Source organism: Alnus glutinosa, chromosome 8, assembly GCF_958979055.1.
Source record: "Alnus glutinosa chromosome 8, dhAlnGlut1.1, whole genome shotgun sequence".
NCBI lineage: Eukaryota > Viridiplantae > Streptophyta > Magnoliopsida > Fagales > Betulaceae > Alnus > Alnus glutinosa.
The window spans coordinates 8,524,233-8,543,898 of record NC_084893.1 but is presented as its reverse complement, the minus strand read 5'-3'; the positions used below and the strand labels follow the sequence as shown (position 1 = coordinate 8,543,898).

General features: G+C 34.4%; 1 protein-coding gene and 1 long non-coding RNA gene across 3 annotated transcripts; one reads left to right on the top strand and one right to left on the bottom strand.

The window, feature by feature from the left end:
* The first annotated feature begins 1,611 nt into the window (after window positions 1-1,611).
* On the top strand, window positions 1,612-2,852 carry LOC133874675 (uncharacterized). The gene is made up of 2 exons (XR_009901348.1): window positions 1,612-1,747; window positions 2,655-2,852. It is a non-coding gene; the product is annotated as an uncharacterized LOC133874675 (long non-coding RNA).
* A 3,010-nt stretch (window positions 2,853-5,862) lies between these two features.
* Window positions 5,863-18,550, bottom strand: LOC133874732 (uncharacterized). 2 transcript variants are annotated; one of them, XM_062312613.1, is made up of 10 exons: window positions 18,304-18,550; window positions 13,758-13,843; window positions 12,751-13,160; window positions 12,313-12,486; window positions 9,491-9,664; window positions 9,008-9,175; window positions 8,494-8,614; window positions 7,903-8,130; window positions 7,635-7,759; window positions 5,863-6,641 (listed from the first exon to the last, which is right to left on the bottom strand). In XM_062312613.1, exons 1-10 carry the CDS (start codon window positions 18,343-18,345, stop codon window positions 6,205-6,207), a joined length of 1,965 nt encoding a protein of 654 aa, XP_062168597.1. In that variant the 5' UTR covers window positions 18,346-18,550; the 3' UTR covers window positions 5,863-6,204. The 2 variants fall into 2 exon arrangements, with proteins under 2 accessions (XP_062168597.1, XP_062168598.1); XM_062312614.1 differs by having other exon boundaries at window positions 5,863-6,638.
* Window positions 18,551-19,666: the final 1,116 nt, after the last annotated feature.

Genomic DNA, 19,666 nt, shown 5'->3' with positions numbered 1-19,666 from the left:
TGTTTACAAAGGAAAGAGTAAAGAGTTGTATGAGGTGGTTGTGAGGGAGAATATATATGGTGCGTGAGTCTTTTTGTTTGGCTATCCTGAGGACTCTCTCACGTGCCCAAAACATGCAGTGTACGTGTAAACGTGTCCCACACTCTTCGGGACTTCATTTGATGGGACAACATGTTGGGTCGCATCAGCGTGGCTCTGCGTAGGTGAGTTTTTTCTGCTTTTTATCGCACGTTTGTTTGGGTTCTGAGTTTTTGAAAATTTGAAATTATGTTTTGATGATATGTTCGATTTTTTAAAATGAGAATTTAATTTTAATTTATAGTGCAAATTTTAAGATTTAATTTTGTGAATTAGAATTTTAAAAAATTAAATAAAATATCATTTATTTTTTAAAAAATAGAAAAAACAGAAAAGAATCTGAATTCAATTCCCAAATCACGTTTTTAAAAAAAATTATGATTTTTCAAACCCAAAAAAGTTCTTTTTTAAATCGCAGATAATGGGATAATTTTTTGAAAAAAAAAAACATAATTTAAAATGCTAATATGCGATTTTAAATGCCAAAAAGCAATTTTGCCAAATGCTTAATTACTTTTTTAAAAATTACTTTTTCAAATCGCACATTTTAAAATTTTAATTCGCATTTTTTTAAAATTACAAACACAAATGGACCCCTAGTTAGAGATACATTATTTATACACTTTTTTTGTACAAACACACACTCATATTTGGTATAAGACCCATGTATATGAGATGGGTCTCACATGTATGGGTCTTACATGCATAAGTTTCAGATCAAATGTAAGTGTGTATACAAAGTGTGTAGCGCCCCAGATTTTAAGACATAAATTATAATGGTTTAAATTAATTTTAAAACATTTTTAATAAGGAAAAAGAATAACTACGATTATTTATGAAAATAAATGTGTATTTTTGTTTGTAGAAACGTTTATAGTTGCAATTTGATAAAAACTCAAAACAGACCTTAAACTTTGGAATAACGGAAACAGGGTCAAACGAACTCCATTTTGGTCGATTCAAAAACTGAGACGCTCATTTTGAAGTCCTCTAGCTACCCTCCAAAATTCATGATTTTTGGACGTCGTTAAGGCTATGAAAACACCCATGAAAAATATGACCCCTGTTCTGAACGGAAATTCACATTATTCTTTAATGGGCCATCTTTGGACTTAACCCAACCCATTCCAATTGCTATCTACAAACCCAACCCACCTTTGAGAAAATAGTAATTTCCTTGAATGAGAAACTAGGCATAGCAGATTGGTCTAGCAATGAGAATGGTTAAAATAATAATAATAATAATAATAATAATAATAATGTTAGAATAATATATTAAGGTTTGAGTGCATTGTGGTAGGTAAGGTTGAGTGCATTGTGGTAGGTAAGTTTGAGTGCATTGTGGTAGGTAAGGCTAAGATGCACCAATTCCCATCCATTGGATCAAAATGTGTCTACTTGATCCTAACCATTCATTGTGCATTGTGGTAGGTAAGGTTAATTCCCATCCATTGGATCAAAATGTGTCTATTTGATCCTAACCATTCATTCTCTTATAAATAGAACCAAGGTGGAAGATACAATACCCATCAAGCTTCACTCACACACACACCTAAGGCCAAGAGAGAAAATTGTGGGATTTGTGTAGTTTTGTGTGGATTAAGGCTTGAAGTGTGTGCAATGAAGTATTTTGGTAAAAGCTCGATCCCGATACTAATGGAAAGTCCAAGTAAGGGATCCTCTACCCCTTCTCAAATTGTTGTGTTGTATTACTTTAATTATTCATTTATTTGCATAATTTCGATTTGATTGTTCTTGTTCGGTATTTCAACTTATTTTGATACATGAAGGATTTGTCTTAAATTGGTTTTGATATGAAAGTTGTTGAGTAAAAATGATATTTTGAAATTTGTGACGGGAAGTTATAGCTTTTTGAAATGAATGAGAAAATAAGAGCAAAAACTCTCCCCACACATGGCCTCCAAAGTTATCAAAGGAATAAGAATAATTTGTGAGAATGAGATTTGTATAAATGAGGCACGTGTGTGGAAGAGATTATTATTTTGGGCCCCAGATATATTCGCAGAGATTAAGCTCGGTACCGTTGCTTGAGATGGAAGCGCACCCGCTGAAGAACTTAGTGAAAGCGGTAATCCGTCTCTATGTCATGCTAAGTGCACTTTAATTAATTAGCTGACGGGGGCAGGGCCTGTGGCCACAGGTAAACTGCATTACCTGCCCGAGGTCACAGCAATGACCGCGCAACCCTATTTACACAGGGCGTAATAGTGTACAGGGGCATATTATGAGTAATGATTGATTTCAAACATATATTATATCTTGTATATAAAAGAGTGGGTTTTACCCTAGTTATTGAGAGTTAAATTTCAAATTGATAAATGATCTGACACAAGAAGTTTGGACAGTTTGTTTGGATTAAATGTTTTGAGAGAGAATTCTTTTAAAGAAGATTTGCTTTTGTAAACAGTGATAAGTGATATTATGCTTTGAACTGCATTGGATAATTAAATTGTTTTGGAGATTTTAAAGAAAAGAATTTTAACTCAACTGTTTTATGGTTGATGATTTCCTTACTGAGCATTTTTGTGCTCACCCCTTATTTGTTTTGTTTTCAGGATTGAGCAGAGCAACCTAGGCGGCCGGGATGGGATCTAGGAATGCATTAGAATATTGCATTTATGTTTCCTTAATAAATGCACTTGCACAATAAATTTAGTTTTTCTTTGGATTTTTAATTATTGAATCAAACATAATTGTTTATTTCGAAATAACTGTTTCCGCATTTATTAAAGCTCTGAGTTTTAAAATCTTTATGATTTTTAATTTATTTGAATCAGCATACTAGTTAAGTTATTTGGCGGACCTTATAAATCTTTGGAGTTTTTTTAAAAAAAATAAAAGGACGAACCTAACCCTTAGTGGTTTGGGGGCGTTACAAAGTGTGTACAAATATCATTTGCCTTTAATTAAGAGTTTGGTTTACAATTGCAATTTCGTAGACAAAAAAGTATGATTTTAAGTCAAATCACAAAAAAAAAAAAAAATTGTTTGGGAATCAAGTTTTGTAAAATTACTTTTCAAATCGCAGGCAATTTTTAAAAGTTAACCTACAATTTTTAAGGTCAAATTGCTATTTTACCAAATATTTAACTGTATTTTTTAAAATTATTTTTTCAAATCACTTTTTTTGAAATTACGAACTCCAAACAAACTCAACTACAAAAAGGTAAAAGTTGTTTTTGGATATTTTTTGTGTTTTTTTTTTAAGCAAGTATTATGTGTACGGAGTGATTCATTTGGAGAAATAATGCGAGTTTTCAATTTTTTTTCTAAAATTTTAATTTTTAAATGACGTGTTACAATCCTCCTCTCTCTCTCTCTCCCTCCCCTCACAGCCGTGTCTTGATGATTTAAGCGATTGCCGGTTGTTATTTTCTTTGTTAACCTGTTTGTTTCCCAGGAATCCGTAGAAAACGAAAAGAAAAGTGGAATTGTGGGTCCTAGGAGTTTATTTTCCTTTGTATCTGAAAAGAAAAGCTCTCCTTTAAGGGCCTAAGGCCTAAGGCGGAGTAGCTGTCTTTTATGTCGCTCAGAGGAGATGCGTTTGATTTGATGACAAAAAACTGGTCCGAGGAGAGAGAAGGCCACGAAAGCAGTATGGAGACTATGAATTAAGATCCCATCAAATTCTTTGTCCGAATTTGATAGAATTCGGGTAGGTAGTTGTGAGTGAGCATTTATGAGACCCACCTGACCAAATAAAAGTTGGGCTGCCCAACTGCTTATCTGGTCAGGTGAATCTCATAAATGCTTACTCACAACAACCTGTCCGAATTGTATCAAATTCGGACAAAAAATTTGAGGAGATCCTGATCCGGAGACGATAGACTTGCAGAGATGGGGAGAGAGGAGAGAAGAGAGAGAGAGAGAGAGAGAGATTTGGGAGGATGAAATAATGAAGGTACAGTTGGCATGTTTTAATACGTTAGATGTAAAGCATATAACTTTTATATATGATTATCAAAATTTCCAGTTTAGGTAAGTTGGATGTTTGCAAATATTGGAGTATTGACAAAAACGTTTACCGCTATTTGACAAAGCGTGTAGGTAGGTCCCACATGATTTTGATTTTGATTTTGTTGTATTGGATCCCAAACTTGCGCAATAAGAAAGGGTTTTTCTTTATTTTATCTTTATTGTACAGGCCAACAAAACCTTGCCCCAAGCAGGAAAATAATTAGTTAATTATAAATGAAAAGGGAAACAATTAATACAAACAATAATACCCTTCGTTTATATTAGTGTTTTGGAAGTATTTTTTGTTTTCATTTTAAAAAAGTATTTTAATGTCATATAAAGGTAGAGAGTATTTTGTATTTAAATTATTTTTTTGTTAATATTTTTATTTAAAAAAAAAAACAAAGACAATAAATAAAAATATTAATAAACAGTGATAAATTTCACGTGCATGTGAAGACCAACTACGGGAGGGATTTCTTGCCATCTCCAGCAATAGTGGCTATTTTAGCCGCTCAAAATATATATATTTTTTATTTTAGCTATTAAGTTTTCAATATAAACTCTAACAAATTATCTATTCTAACTTTCTGTTTTCTTTCAATATTATTTTTATTGAAAAAAGGGAGAGAGCGAGGAGAAAGAAAAAAATAAAAAATTGCTTCAATGTACTACAATAACACTTTATATGTAAATGTTTACGGTAGTAAAGTTTTTATTTTGAAACATCTATTGAAGATTAAGGGCTAATAATAGCTAAATATAGTTATTACCAACCTTTTAGAGCATCTATTGAAGATGCTTAGATGATTCACGTCCATTGCAAGAAATGTTACAGGCATGTTTGGGTAACACTTTTTTTTTTTTTTTAAAATACATGATTGAGTTGTTTTGCTATATTTAAGTTTTACTCAAGTTTTATTCAATTTTTTTTTTCAATTTTGTCTCATGTTTTCTAAACCATCCAAACATAATTTCAAAAAATAAATTTTCTCGATATTCACAATTTTGAATATAATAAAGAATAGTATAATATAATACAAAAGAATCGCATACACAAAGGTGGCCGTCGGGTTTTCATTCTCTTTTTTTTTTTTTTTTTTTGGCTATTCTATAGCTCTTCCTGGTTTTGATGACTAATCAGCAAACCCGGTTTTTGCATTGCTGTTTAAGCATGATAGAGTATTAGTTATTATTGAGAAAGAAATAGGAAAAGAAAAAGGAAGAAACAGATTACCTTTAAGCAATCTCTTCTTCTTCTTCTTCTTCTTCTTCTATTCCTAAGCAATCTCTTGATCAGAAAGAAAAAAGATGCCATATATGCCTACTTTTACTCATTCAACTTTGCAACTATAAACCCATAAAGTACAAGAATTTAGAAACTGGATGCCTTTCTTTCACTCATAAATTGGATGTGGAGAACAAAGAATTTAGAAGTGGAGTGCCCAAACAATCACTAACAAAGCCCAACAGCAAACTGGGTAGAGCCGCTGGCAATGCTAGAGAAATGTACGGACCCTGCCTGATTGCATAATCTCCCTCCTATGGCTGCCTTTTTTTGAAAAAAATAAATAAAAATAAAAGACTTTTGCCATCAACTGAATTTTATCAGGGAGCCCAAACCCCTTTGGATGCTGATGCAACCATTTGCAGACATAGTTTTGGTTCTAGTTTCACCCATTTGAGTCTGGCCTCTTGCACCATAATTGCGCACACATACAACAATAGAATCATAACAGTTTCACAGAAGAAGAGACTACATTGCTCCAACATTAAAGTGAGGCAGTTTGGAAACAAGAAAGGAGGTTACCGGCAAACATCTCACTAGAGCTGAACAAGCAGAGAGTAGGTCTTACAAAATCTTAATTTCAGTTTAATGCTCAACTTAATTTTTCCATAATGAGAAACAAAATGAAATAAAGTGGTATGAACTGTACAAATACACTCTGTACCCTATGATGCAAGTGAGCAGTCTATAGTGCCATTTAACGCTGTCTCCAATTCTAACTTGATCTTTACATTGCTGGGCAAACTGTACTATTCAAAGAGTTATATTTCCTAAACTGAGGTTAAGACCTATATTTCCTATATTTACTATTCACAAATTAATCTTGAGACCTATATTTCCTTCTTTACAGAACCCTTACATTAAGTATCTTTCAATTTCATTCTTGCAATCTTCTCAAAGCCTGGAGGAACACCAAATTGTTCCACAGTGAAACACTTCCCAGAATCTTTCAATTTCGTTCTTGCAATCTTCTCAAAGCCTGGAGGAATATCAAATTGTTCCACAGTGAAACACTTGCCATTTGAGCTTTGCAAGGGGAACTCCAAAGCAAAGTCACCTCTACTTTTGTTATCCCCAGAAGACAAAACAGAGACATCTCTCCTAGATGCATCTTTTGAAACAACAATATCGGCTCTCCCCACAGTCTCCCCACCTACCATATCTAATTCCATATCAACCGTGTGGTCATTGCTTACACATTCCAACGGAGAAATGAATGGAGTGTCTTCCCCATCTGCCTTGTTAAGAGTCTGACTGTTTTCTAATGCGCGAAAGACTCCCCACAAGAAGTATTCTGCTATTGTCAAAATAAATACGTAATTCATAAAAGAAAGGTGCTATTTAACTGAAGCAATATGACATTACGCATCCCCAAATGCACAATTATGTTAAACCAGGAAAGTAAAGTAATTCGTAAGAAAAATTTAGAAGGCAAGAGGCCAAGTACAAGGTAAGCATAAAATGACCTTATTCATCCCTAGAGGAACATTACTAAACTAACAATCATGAAAAAAATGAAAATTAAACAAAAAGAGACTCTAACAAAGAGAAGACTTTCTTATGAATGTTACTTAATTCCACCTAATTCCTGCAATGGCACCACCAAATCCATTCCAATAGTCCATATCACATATAAGAATGCAGGTTTCCAGTCCACATGAGAGAAGGACAATTTTAAGTTAAATAAATGAATGGAAACCCATCAAATAAGCTCAAACGTCAATACCTACTTACTAGAAATCAAAAGAATTTTATGAAGTTGATAAATTTAAGACTATGCAACATTTCTTTTTTCAGCCCTCCCCTCTGTCACCCATATGAAGGAAGATTCAGTTCCAGACCCTTTAAAAGTTACCAGCAATTTTCCTTTTTTTTCTTTTTTTTTTTCAATTTTCTTACTTACCCGTTATAAAAATGAGTTTATGGAGTCAATATTGAGCTCATCAAATATAAGAAGGCTCTTTTCAAATAATCTCATGGCTTTGCTTCTTTCGTTCCCCACTTAACTGTCAAGCAAGGGCAATTTTAGTACTTCACAGCCCTAGCTTTCTCCTCAGTCAGGTTACAAAAATCTTGGTACTTTGAACACAAGCACCAATATATCGGTCAATGACCCTAGATTCTGATTCAGAGTATTTTCAGTATTAATCACAATAATCTCTACCAAAAAAGTCAGAAAACCTGAACAGTTGTCCTTAGTATACTCATCTACGGGAAAAGCTGAAGCAACAGAGAAAAAAGTATATGAAAATGTAAGAAAACCGAATGTTGTGGATGCCAGATAACTCACCCTGTGAGTCCATATGCAGCTGCTTTGATGTAAATATTAGCAACTCCACACCATCAATGCAGCTTCTCATCATTGAACTTTGGACCTCCATCAGCTCAATCAGGCGGGGAATGTTCCCTTTGGATCTAGAAATCAATAGAAGACATGTTTAAAAAATAAAAAATTATAACCAACAAATCCCATTAGGATGGGGAAAAAAAAAAAAAAAAAAAAAAGAAGAAAAGAAAAGTAAAGAGTTTTTCACCAAGAAATCAGATTCCAAACAAACCTCTTAATATTATCATCAGGGAAAAAATACAGAGCAATATCATTAAGATCAGGACAATCGTTCTGGAAGAGATCTGTCCATATTTGGCACCAAGGATGCAGCTGAACCTGAAGGACTGGAGGCATTCTTTTTGAAAACTCCAAGGCTTTACGGCTGACAGTAAATGGAGGTCGAGCAAGGAATCCACCATAAAATTTAACAGGTGTACCAGTAAAATGAAAGCCTCCCCTGAAGAAAGACAAAGCAATGAAAACTTTTTAGACCAGAAAAGCCATGGAAATTTCAATTACAAGATTACATGCTAGAGTAAATATCTAAAGGAACATAACATCTTTTGCACGTTATACAATTAAGGAAAGCATTCGCTTAAATACTACAATATCATAAGATTAAGTATCTGCCCTGCACATATTAAGAAACAATCTACAAGACAAAGTTATGAATATAATCTGCCTGTGCGTACCAAGAAACAATCTACTAGACAGAATGATGGAAATATTGACTTCTGTGCATTCCTTTAATGAATGAATGACTTTGGAAGCCATAAAAGAATAGGTTATATGCAAAATCATGAAGAGAATGGTTACCCACTTCCAAGTAACATGTAGAGACGGGAGATTATCACAACATAGCTTGAATTTAGGTAAAATATTCAGCAAGTCTCTTTCTTCAACATTAGAGTTCTTACATTCAGCTAAAGCTTCGAAGTCACCTAAAAGAACACAGGAACAGCAATTAGTAAGAGCAATTGGATTACCAAATAAAATCCCGACTACAGCACGATTTCAATATCATGTACTGATATTATATGACAGATTATTTGAATAACACATCTTTTTTTTAAAAAAAATATTTTTTTTGGCAAGTAAAATCATACCTTGTCTAGATACCATGACATGCATTTTAATGTAAAAAAATTTATCAATTTAATCATAAAAATATAAATACTTTATTTTTACAAATGAAAAGTAACTAAAATAAAGTGAAACAATTATTCTGTCTCTTTACTATTAAACCTATTTTTTTTTTTTTTAAAAAAAAATCTAGATATTTACAATACTTTATATCAGTAAATTTAATAAGTAAATGGTGTTAATTCTCTTGCCTGAAGTGACAATTGGCGAAGTATGTGTCAATGGTGAAAGTGTGCATGACGCTTTGTTTGTATTGTTCTTTATCTTCATTGTAGAAGTTTCATGATCTTTAGCAATTGGGGGAACCATTGGTAGTTTCCCAGAAATATCCTCCTCCAAATCCACAAGAGCCATTTTTTCTGAAATAGAGATCATTCGGACTAAGATATAAAAGAATATCCATATATTGAAAGATAAAATTTCCAACCAGTGCATTACCTTTTGAGTTCACTTATGAAAAAATAAATGCCCCCAATTAAATCGAATCTGATGCTTTCTAATTGGTGAAAGATAGCTTTAGTAAGACAAAAAAAGAAATAAAAATGTTGACTTCACTTCTAAGTTCGTTATTAGAAAACTTCTACGTCAGCAATGAAAGTTGCAAAATATTAATATACAAAGAGCCTAACAGCTCACATTAGTAAATTCATAGGCATCAATAGGGATTCCGTTACCTGAATTGACAATAGGTGAAGAATGTCTTGATGTTGAAGGTGTACGTGATACTTTATTTATAGTATTCTCTGTCTTCATATTAGAAGTTTCAACTTCTTTGGCAGGAATAAGGGCTCCCACCAATGGTTTCTCCATAACAAGCTCCTCTGTAGCACCTATACGAGTCCCTTTCCCTGACGTGTAGACCATATAATCATTCAATTGCGCTCTTAGATAAATATCATTAATAGCACAGACAACCAGGCAAGAGCATCCAACTTGTATATACTCAAGATAGTAACTTGTACCATCATTTCATAGCCCGTTGGAAACAGTTCTGGGAGGACTTTTTCATAGCTACGTTTGCCTGGTGAGGCCGCTATTTTCTTTATTGAAATAAAAAAGAAAAGGATTGTACCAACTAGTTCATACAATCCCAATTTGCATCACTTGTTCGAATTACTACTCATATCTAAAAAAATTATATAATAATTAATTGAAAATCACAGTGAGTGACTGGGGTAATGTAATGTACTTTCCTTATAGCCCTAGATAGAATGCCATAAAGACCCTATTTTCAACACTACTATTACATTTGGAAAAAAAAAAAAAAAAAACACAACAATATTTTTTTTTGATAAGTAAAAATTCATTAAAAAGAGCAGAGGGGCGCAACCCTAGTACACAAGAAGTATACAAAGGAGCCCCTAATTAGAGGACCGAAACAAACAAGTAAAAAATCAGCGTACGGCATACTACCCAAACTATGCGCCGACACCCAAAGATATAACATATTAAGCACATTTCTACAAAGAGCCACAACCTGAACCTCCACATCCTCAAAAAGCCTAGAATTTCTCTCACGTCACAAGCCCCACAAAACACAAAGAGGAACCTGCTTCCAAATACAGTGAACAGGACCACGACCCTGCAAAGTGCCCCAAGCACTCAATAAATCCAAGACACTACTAGGCATAACCCACTCCACCCCAAACAAACTATAAAAGAAACTCCAAACAACCCGAGCCACGTCACAATGGAGAAGAAGGTGATCAACGGATTCCCCATGCTTTTTACACATAACAAACCAATATTGGTTGCTAACTGAACCTATAGATATGACATATGACAAATAATAACATATTTATATCGTAAAAATAATTTCAAACCTTTCAGTTGATTATAATCCGAAAAGTAACATACTCAGTTCAAATGCAAGTGAATTTAGTTGTGGCTATCAAGTCTATACCAAATTTGTTACCAAGAAAAGCAAAAAATAAAGTTTTTTGAGTTGACTCAAAAATTTCAAGTTGAGCCACCAAGTCTAGACCAGCATCTACAATCCGTTGAGAGAGAGCACATATCGTAATTAAGCAAATTATATTGACTTTTTAGCTTTTTCTCTATCATCTATGTTAACCTATTTGAGGACAACCTTTATGTAAATATGTGGAACAGATGCAAGATCTATCAATCATTTTTTTTTTCTCTTTTGATAAGTAACAGAAATTTTATTAGGAAGGGGAGAACCTCAAGTATGCATGCTGTATGCAGTTGATACACCTACAAAATTACTTGATGTTTGAATAATGTAAAGTCAATCTAGTTTTTCCTTTTCTTATCTATTGAAATCAGCCACTTAAACTTCATATGAGAAGTGTGAAGGACGGGTTTATCAACCCCAAGCCTTGATTTGGTGGGATGATTATGTTGCAAGCATATTGCATAGGGGTCTTTTATTATATCAAGTAATAATTTATGGTCAAAATTAACTTCTTTCAAGGGTCATGATTAAGTGCTTTTACAGTTTCATTATTGGGAACCCTATCTATATTTCAATGACTCAATTAATTATAATAGACATCTTATCAGAATTTTACAACCGGTTCTGAATTTTCTCTCAAACCCTAAAAGATCTCATGCTTTTTCGGAAGGAGTAATTCCTCAAAGAGTATGTTACGATCTTAATTGTCCCATATCGGTTAAGTGCAATCTTAACCATGTGTATATAAGCTCTTGGGCACTCTCCCCTTGCAAGCTGATTTTCAAGGGTAAGTTCTACTTGAGGTTTGCATTATTTGGTATCAAAGCCGCCATCAAGTTGAGTATGAAAATGAACGTAGCTCGTAGAGTATGGGATCGCATGGGTTGTGACTTTGTGACCGAGTCCCAGAGGGGGCAACCTATAGGCTGGATTAAAATTTCTTAGTATTATGTATGAGCATAATGTTAAACCATTGAATAATGATAGGTGAGTGGAGTCGCCAAAACAGAAAAGGTTACCATCGAGTCAATGTCAATGGAGTGGGCCGGCCGTCGGTTGAGGGATATGGTGGTATTTTTCAATCTTAAGTGTCCCACATTAATAAAGTAGGGTCTTAACCAAGTGTATATTTTTAAGTTCTTACTAACATAACTCTTGGGCACCCTCCCTCACAAGCCGATTTTCAAGGATAAGTATTACTTGAGATTTGTATCAGAGTACTAGTGCGATGCTAGTAGTGATTCTTTGCTTTTTTATTGTATGCTCTTTGGTTCCAGCAAAGATAACTAGATCTATAAACCCTTAATTTGTCCAACCAATTTCACCAGCACCCAATTTGTTACAAACACTAACTCTAATTTTGCAACCCTTGATTTTCCTTGTCATCCTATGCCATCTTTTCTTCCATCATGACAAATATAAAAGCATTTATAAGACATCATATATTAGTCGCTTCATATTCTTCATTCAATAATTTCTACTTTAATGAGTCAGACATTTCATTCAATAATGAAAAAGTGACAATCTTCAATTAAAGGCAAAAACAACTTAAAACAAGAACACAAAAAGTTTTCTTGCCTGTTCTGACAACAGGCAAACATTTTTTTGATGGTGAAGATGCACACGATGCTTCATTTGTAGCCTTCTCCACATTAGTTTCAAAAGTTTCAACTACTTTAGCAGATGCAATGGCAGCTACCAGTTGTTCCTTGCAACCATATTCCTTTGTGAAAGTGACTGGAGCCTGTGGTTCTGACACAGAAAACATAAAAACAACTGCATGCATAAGATGAATAGTCACATATATACAACTTTAATCAAACACAAGCACAAAAAATCTGTTACACCCTCGCGAGATTTTAGCTGTTTCTTCCCCTCCCTTTCAAAAACCATTTTCAGTTTTCGGGCTAAGATATGGGAACTATCCCCAATTGAACTTGCATCAATACCATATATTAACCTACAACTAATGCAAAACTAGAATCTTGAAAAAATAAATAAAAAAGAAGTTATCACCTTCTAATTTTTTTAATGCTTGAGGTGTCTGTTGATTAGTCATTGAATGCACACCACCATGCCTAGGAAACTTCACAAGTCCTGAAGGTCCAACACTATGATACACTTTCACCCTTAAAGGATTTCCTTTTCCAGTGGCTCCTGATGATAGCCTAATGACTTCCTCAGTAGGAAGGAACTTCACTTTGCCAGTTTCAACGGGCTTTTGCCTTCTAGAATAAGCCTGCCCCCGTGAACTGGGACCTGATGTATGCATACTGTCATGGCAGAAAATGTCAGGGGAATCCAATTGCATGGTTCTTATCATGTCTTTCTTCCTACCAGCTTCTGGTGAAACTATGTTGTTTGACAGACATGATTCACAAATCCAGTCTTGTGGGATCCATTGGAGATTAACCCACATGCAATAACTGAAAATGGCAAAAATGGAAACAAGTTGAGTACAAGGATGACCATAATTCTTTTTTTTGATAAGTAAGAGGAAAAAAAAATAGAAAAAAAAAATGACCATAATTCTAATCTTCGTATTATATTCATAAAAAAAAAAATAGATTAAGGCATCATAGGAGTTTGGTGTAGGCAAGAAAGGAACATGGAACAACAATTTTATAGGATCTAGCAAGGAAAAAAAAAAGTACCATTACACATCCAATCCATTCCATCTAGGTGACCTTACAAAAATTTAGAAGTACAAGATAGAATGAATATGATGGTTCAAGAGTAGAAAAGAACAAGTACAAGAGATCTGTCCAACCACGTTAGGGTTCAAACACACTGCATTTGGGACATGAAAGAACCAGCAGAATTAGGTCTCCTTGCTTTCAAGAACAAGAGAAACAACTATACCTAAAAAAGATGGAAACAAAAATTATACATTTCATTTTTCTTTTGACTGATCACAATTAGAAGACATTATTCTAGCAAAAAATGAGAGAAATAAAGGTCACACTCCTCCATAGAGAGAGAGAGAGAGAGAGAGAGAGAGAGGGAGGGCTGTATTATCATACACATGTTCACGAGCTATACTGCATTTACTGCAAGTAGCTATCAATTCTTCAAATCCACCATCACCGCATATGTCACAAGGCTCATTCTGCAGGCAGAGTATCACATATGAATTCCAAATAAAAGTTACTAAATGACAGTGCTGATGTCATAAATTCTGCGATCCACATAAACTTGGTATTCATGCTCCCAGACAAACTTAAATACACATCATCGGATGAACATATACAAATTGCAGAGGCAGGACCATTTCAATACAAATTGTTTGAGCATGAAACTTTAATGAAGACAGAAGATACATGATGAAAGATAACTTGAAACAGGTTAATAATTGTGACGGTAAAATAGCAAGGAATAACTGCGATGTATGTACTTAAAAACAGGTTGCACTGGTATGGAAGAATCTGCAATATACATATATATTTTATGACAAGAAACCTCTCCAAGGCAGGGCCACATACCCACCACTGTTGAGTAAACCTCGGATCCATACAAAGCGCCCCATCCACACGGAATGGGTAATACTGTGGCTTTGCTAGCGGGCTGGCCCCAATGAATTGTTTGCACCCAAGGGGATTCTAATCTTAGACTTGATGGAAATGCCACCAAGACCAAGACCCTTACCACTTGAGCCAACCCCTTGGGGTTAGAATCTGCACAATATCAAGTGTCCTTGTATAGTTATTTTCTACAAAAGCGCTTACAGTTTGGAAACAGCATAGTGGGAATCAAGGCAGAGTTTTTTAGTTTAGTGCCTTGAAAACTAAAAACAAGGTGGACTTCAATGCGCAAAGGCCACTTAGGTCACCAGCTTCTGCAATTTAATCCATGGAAGAATTCAGAATACCATGTTCCTAGAGACGCTAAATACAAGGTGGAGAGCACAAGGGGCATCAAGGCAGGGTTCTTTAGTTTACTGCCTTGAGAACTAAAAACAAGGTGGACTTAAATGAACAAAGGCCACTTAAGTCACCAGCTTCTGCAATTTGCTCTATGTAAGAATTAACAAGATGTTTCTAGAGATGCTATAAAAAAATAATAGGAATACCAAAAAAGAATAGGCAAAAATGCACAATGGTGTTTCCATAGGACAAAGGCAGTGAAGGTGGCGATTTGTGGCAATTACAATCTTGTGAAGGTAACATAACTGTTGATTGATACGATAGCGGAGATGGAAGCGCTTGTTATTGGCGATCATAATCATGAAGATTCTGGTAACAATAATAGAACTGTGTTCAACACTGAGTAGAAATGGCATTTGATTATACAGATGGTGCTTAAGGTTCTCCAATAAATTTTTACTTTTAGGAGAAAAACATCAATCTTGAGGATTGTGGTTATATGAAGGAGATAGAATATGCATTTGCAATAGGTAATACGGTGTTTATGTCCATGGTCTTACTATACCAAATCAGAGAGATAATATTCGTGTTCAAGATTACACTACGACCTAGAAGAAGAACAACATGCATATGAGATTCACACTTTCTGGAACTGAATTTGAAGTCAACCGCAAATTTCATATAATAGCAGAAAGCTAAAAAGAGTAGCCAGAGACTTTATCCTAGCCATATCTTTCACAATTAGTCCTGGAATTTACCCATACATCTGTTCCTTAGTAAGCACCATGCCTCCAACCAACACACCTATTAAAATCCAGAGTCTTCTTACTAAAAGCAGGGTAGTTTCTCCACTTACCTTGGGTTAAATATTCCTTGATTGCTGCTGGAAAAGCCAAGCAACTAATTGAAGCTCAAAATTCAAAGCAGCCAAACAAACATCCAGTGTTTCTCAATGGTGAAGACTATGAACTTTTAACAAATTAAAAATACTAGGGGGCTGAAAAAATAATAATCTACTAATCTTGATAGCAAACAAACATATTCTACTTAATTAAAGAACCAATATATGTAATCACTTTGCTCCTACTTCTCAAAGAAAGGAAACAAATTCCATAATGTCACAACCGTGCTTAACATGCTAAGTCCAATAAAAAACTTCACCCAGAACTCAGTTATACCTACAAGACAAGAAGATCAGCATGACACTAATACTATTATTGGTTATCGCGATCCTGGATCAGACCAGATTTTGAAGTTTCTCAATCGAAACTAGATCACTAGTCTTATTCTAGATGATTGGTGCATAACTTCCCGTATATTCGATTGGGTGGGAGGGGGATCCTTCCTAAATTTTGAGATCATAATTGGAAACATTAGTGGACTGAACCTAAAACCAAGGCCAATCAAAGCAACAAGCACCCCAGAGTTGGGTTGGATCTAAGTTGTATACTTCTTTCCTTCTCCATCCAAACATGTGATTATCCCAACAACGGTATAGGAAATTCAGTTTAACCAACCACCTTCAAGAATAAGTAGGTCTAAATTGTCTACATAAGACCTGAAACCAGAGTTATAGACTGACCGAGTAAAAGATTAATACAAAGCACCTTTGCGAAGTACAAATGAATAAGAAACAGAGCTAAAATACAGAGAAAAAAACAAACGCAATATCATCCGTTTTTGAAGTAATTGAAGTGTGGCGTGCAGGAACTCATACAGTCTCTTAGTCAGATAAAAATAGAATGGTAAAACTGAAGAATGGAATAAAAGGGGGCACAGAACTGTGTGCCCTGAAGAACGTACATGATGTAGGGTCTCAAAACAAAGATTAAAATGCAAGGGGAATAATGCGACAGGGTGACATCAAATACATATAAGCACCTTTGTTTTAAAACCTATAAGGCTAAAAGAAAATGGATCATTATCAAATAGGACAATATCAGAATACCAACAAGACTAGAAACTAAATCATTATAATCAAAATGATGATGGTGCCAATAATCAACAACTAAAGAAACAATAATGGCAATAAGAACAGAAACCATCATCCAAAGCCTAAAGGGCTTGACAAGAAATTTAAGTCATTTGTAAATTTTGACAAAGTACATTGAATGCATACCTCTTCCTATAGTGGATTTTATAAAATTGAAGATAACCGATACATTTTAGGAACCGCTTACAAATGATCATGCACATATTGGAAATAAAAAAGGGGAAGACAAGAAAAATTACACACTAATTAAAATGCATTTTATAGACTAAATGACATATCTTTCCCTCATAAGTAAGGAGTGGAGAGTAAGGTCAAGGTTCAATCCCATACAAGGTGCATGAGTAATATTTTACCTATCAAGAGAAGATAATCCCAATAAGACTTAAGTATTTAACTTATATGACAAACTATTCTTAAATGTTGTTCCCTGAGGCATTACATTGGAACTGAATCCCACTAAATAACTAACATATTATAATAATAAATTTGTGTGCATGAAATGACCCATCAAATGGGGCGTGACGGTTCCCTTCTTTATGCTTACACGTTATTTGTGATGAATGCTTCAATTAAGTGAGGAATTAGGATCCTACCAATCAAGTATAACATGTGTCATGCCTTTTCATCAATATTAGCAGAAGTACAAGTCTCCTCAAATTCGCAAGTTCTTATGATCATCTTGTAACGAAAAGGCCCCAAAAGATTCTCTGGCTGCTTCGAATTTTACGTTAGTTAGTGTCCCAGATCCCAGGACAAGTTGTGAATAATAGTATCAGAAAAATATTACAAAAGATATTCATCCAAAAATATATATTACAAAAGATGACTTTGATTCGACATGCAGAAACTCAGAAAAATATTTTATACGAAAGAAGACAAAATTTTCAACAAAGAAATGCGTAACACAAGGAAAAAAAAAAAAAAGAAGAAGAAGCAAATTAATACATACATAATATATATATATATATGGGGAAGAAGTAAACAGTAAATAAACGCCTCTCCTAACAAACATAGCAAACTTCTCACAACAAATAAAGCTAAAAATTCAAGGAAAACAAACAGAAACGTAATAATCTGTATAAACTTTTACGAATTAGTTTACAAAGGTAAAAGAAAATCATTGTAGCTGTTAGAATATATTCAGAAGATATATTCTGAGACATATGGTCCCACATTGGTCCCTGTAATCATCACTCCCACATGCCTACAATCCCACTCCCACATGCCTACAATCCCTGTAATCATCACTCCTGTAATTATCCCTGTAATCACTCCTGTAATTCCTATCACACGGTCATTGTATCTCTATTTATAATGAAGCAATAAAGCTGCAACATATCAATTTTTACCAATTAATTCAACAGTAGCAATTTCTCTTGTTTTCTTGTGAACAGAGACAACATCACTCTCCTTTTTCTTTTTCTTTTTTTGCGCCTTTTAAAGAAACTTCTGTACGCAAAACCTACAACAGGTTTTATCCAAACAGAGAAGGAATACAGAGATTAAACTTTCCAGAATATCAAACCATATTCACCCATAACATTATAAAGAAAAAAAAAAAAGAAAAAAAAGAAAAAAAAAAAGCAGAACCCACTTCACCCAATATACAGTTCAACGAAAGTGGGGCTGCCAAGTACAAAAATGCAGACAATAGAGAAAGACTAGACAATGATAGATTAAGGTTTTAGGGCTTTTTATGATGCTTTCTTTTACCGAGTTGGTGCGAGTCCCAGGAGGTTCCATTGTTGCTGACATTCTTCTTTATGTCCTCGTCGTTTGGCCAGTCCCCCTTCTTCTTCGTCTTGGAGAGTCAAAAAGTCTGCTTGTGGGGGCAAGGGAAGGGACGTACCAAACACAAAAACAGAGGGAGAGACTGAAGAGAGTAGTGTGTTTACAAAGAAAAGACTGGTATGGCGGTAGTGGTTGTATGGGAGCAACAGGGGCCACAGGGCAAAGGATGAAGAAAAGAAATGGTGGCAAGTGGCAACTTTACAAGAAATTCTCTATTTTACTTTAATATTTAATAATATTAAATGATTTCTTCATGTCGTTTCAATTTTTTTGAGTGACGTGTTAAGGTCCGTGGCGTATTATCTATAGGACAAAACCCTGATGGCATCCTCGCGAACTTACAGTAAGCGGATATGGACAAATAGTTTTTTTATTATTAATTATTATTATTATTATTATTATTATTTTGGTTACATAAAACCGAGAAACAGCAAAACTTAACACTAAAACAACAAGGAAAATCAGCAGGAAAAGGAGAGTGTTTTTCACTGACCATAAGAACGTTACGTAAGGAATAGCCTGAATAGGTAAAGAGAAGAAGGAATGCTGCCTGAAAATATTTTGGCAGCGGCCCAACGTTTTATTGAAAGATGCTATGATAGAATCCAAAATATTGGAGATAACTGGAAAAATCCTTTAATCTTGAGCGAGATCGGGTTGCTGAAGAGTTAGCATTACTAATAATAAAAGAGTAATGTTATATGCAAAACTCTTGTTCGATCTCTTTTATCCTCAAATGTAACATATTTTAAATTCATTAGTAATTTTAAAAGTCATATCAATTTTTTTTATAAATAATAATAAAAATAAAAATCTTGCGTCATTACTCTTGTTTAGGGATGTAAATGAAGCAAAGCTACCCGTGAACTCACTCGGGCTTGGCTTGATAAGGCTTGACGTATGCGCAACTCGGTTATTAAATAAGCTCTTCGTAGACATGAAACTATACTCGATTATTAAACGATACATACTCGCAAACATACCCGTAAAAAGGTTCGACTCGCTTATTAGCGCAGCTCATGTGTGTGTGTGTCTATATATATATATATATATATATATATACACACTATAGACTTATAGTCATATAATGTCACATAATTCATAAATTCTAACTCATAAAAAGTATACAATTTATAGTAATGTAAACTATTAATATTAGGAACTAGAGGTAACTGGATCACTTCACCACAAAAGATCGATATTTCCTTTTTCGAGCTGAGTTGAACTTAATTTTTTAAACTCGTTATGAGCTCGAACTCAAGATAAATGAGCTCAAGCCAAGCTC

Bases quoted from the DNA above. Each gene is read 5' to 3' on its own strand.
- LOC133874732 (XM_062312613.1), bottom strand. From the start codon at position 18,345: ATGTCAGCAACAATGGAACCTCCTGGGACTCGCACCAACTCG. The intron at 13,161-13,757 runs GTATGATAATAC...TGCCATTTTCAG, and splicing joins AGTATAGCTCGTGAACATGT to TTATTGCATGTGGGTTAATC. The intron at 7,760-7,902 runs GTTTGTTTGGAA...ATTGATTTCTAG, and splicing joins CCTGATGATAATATTAAGAG to ATCCAAAGGGAACATTCCCC.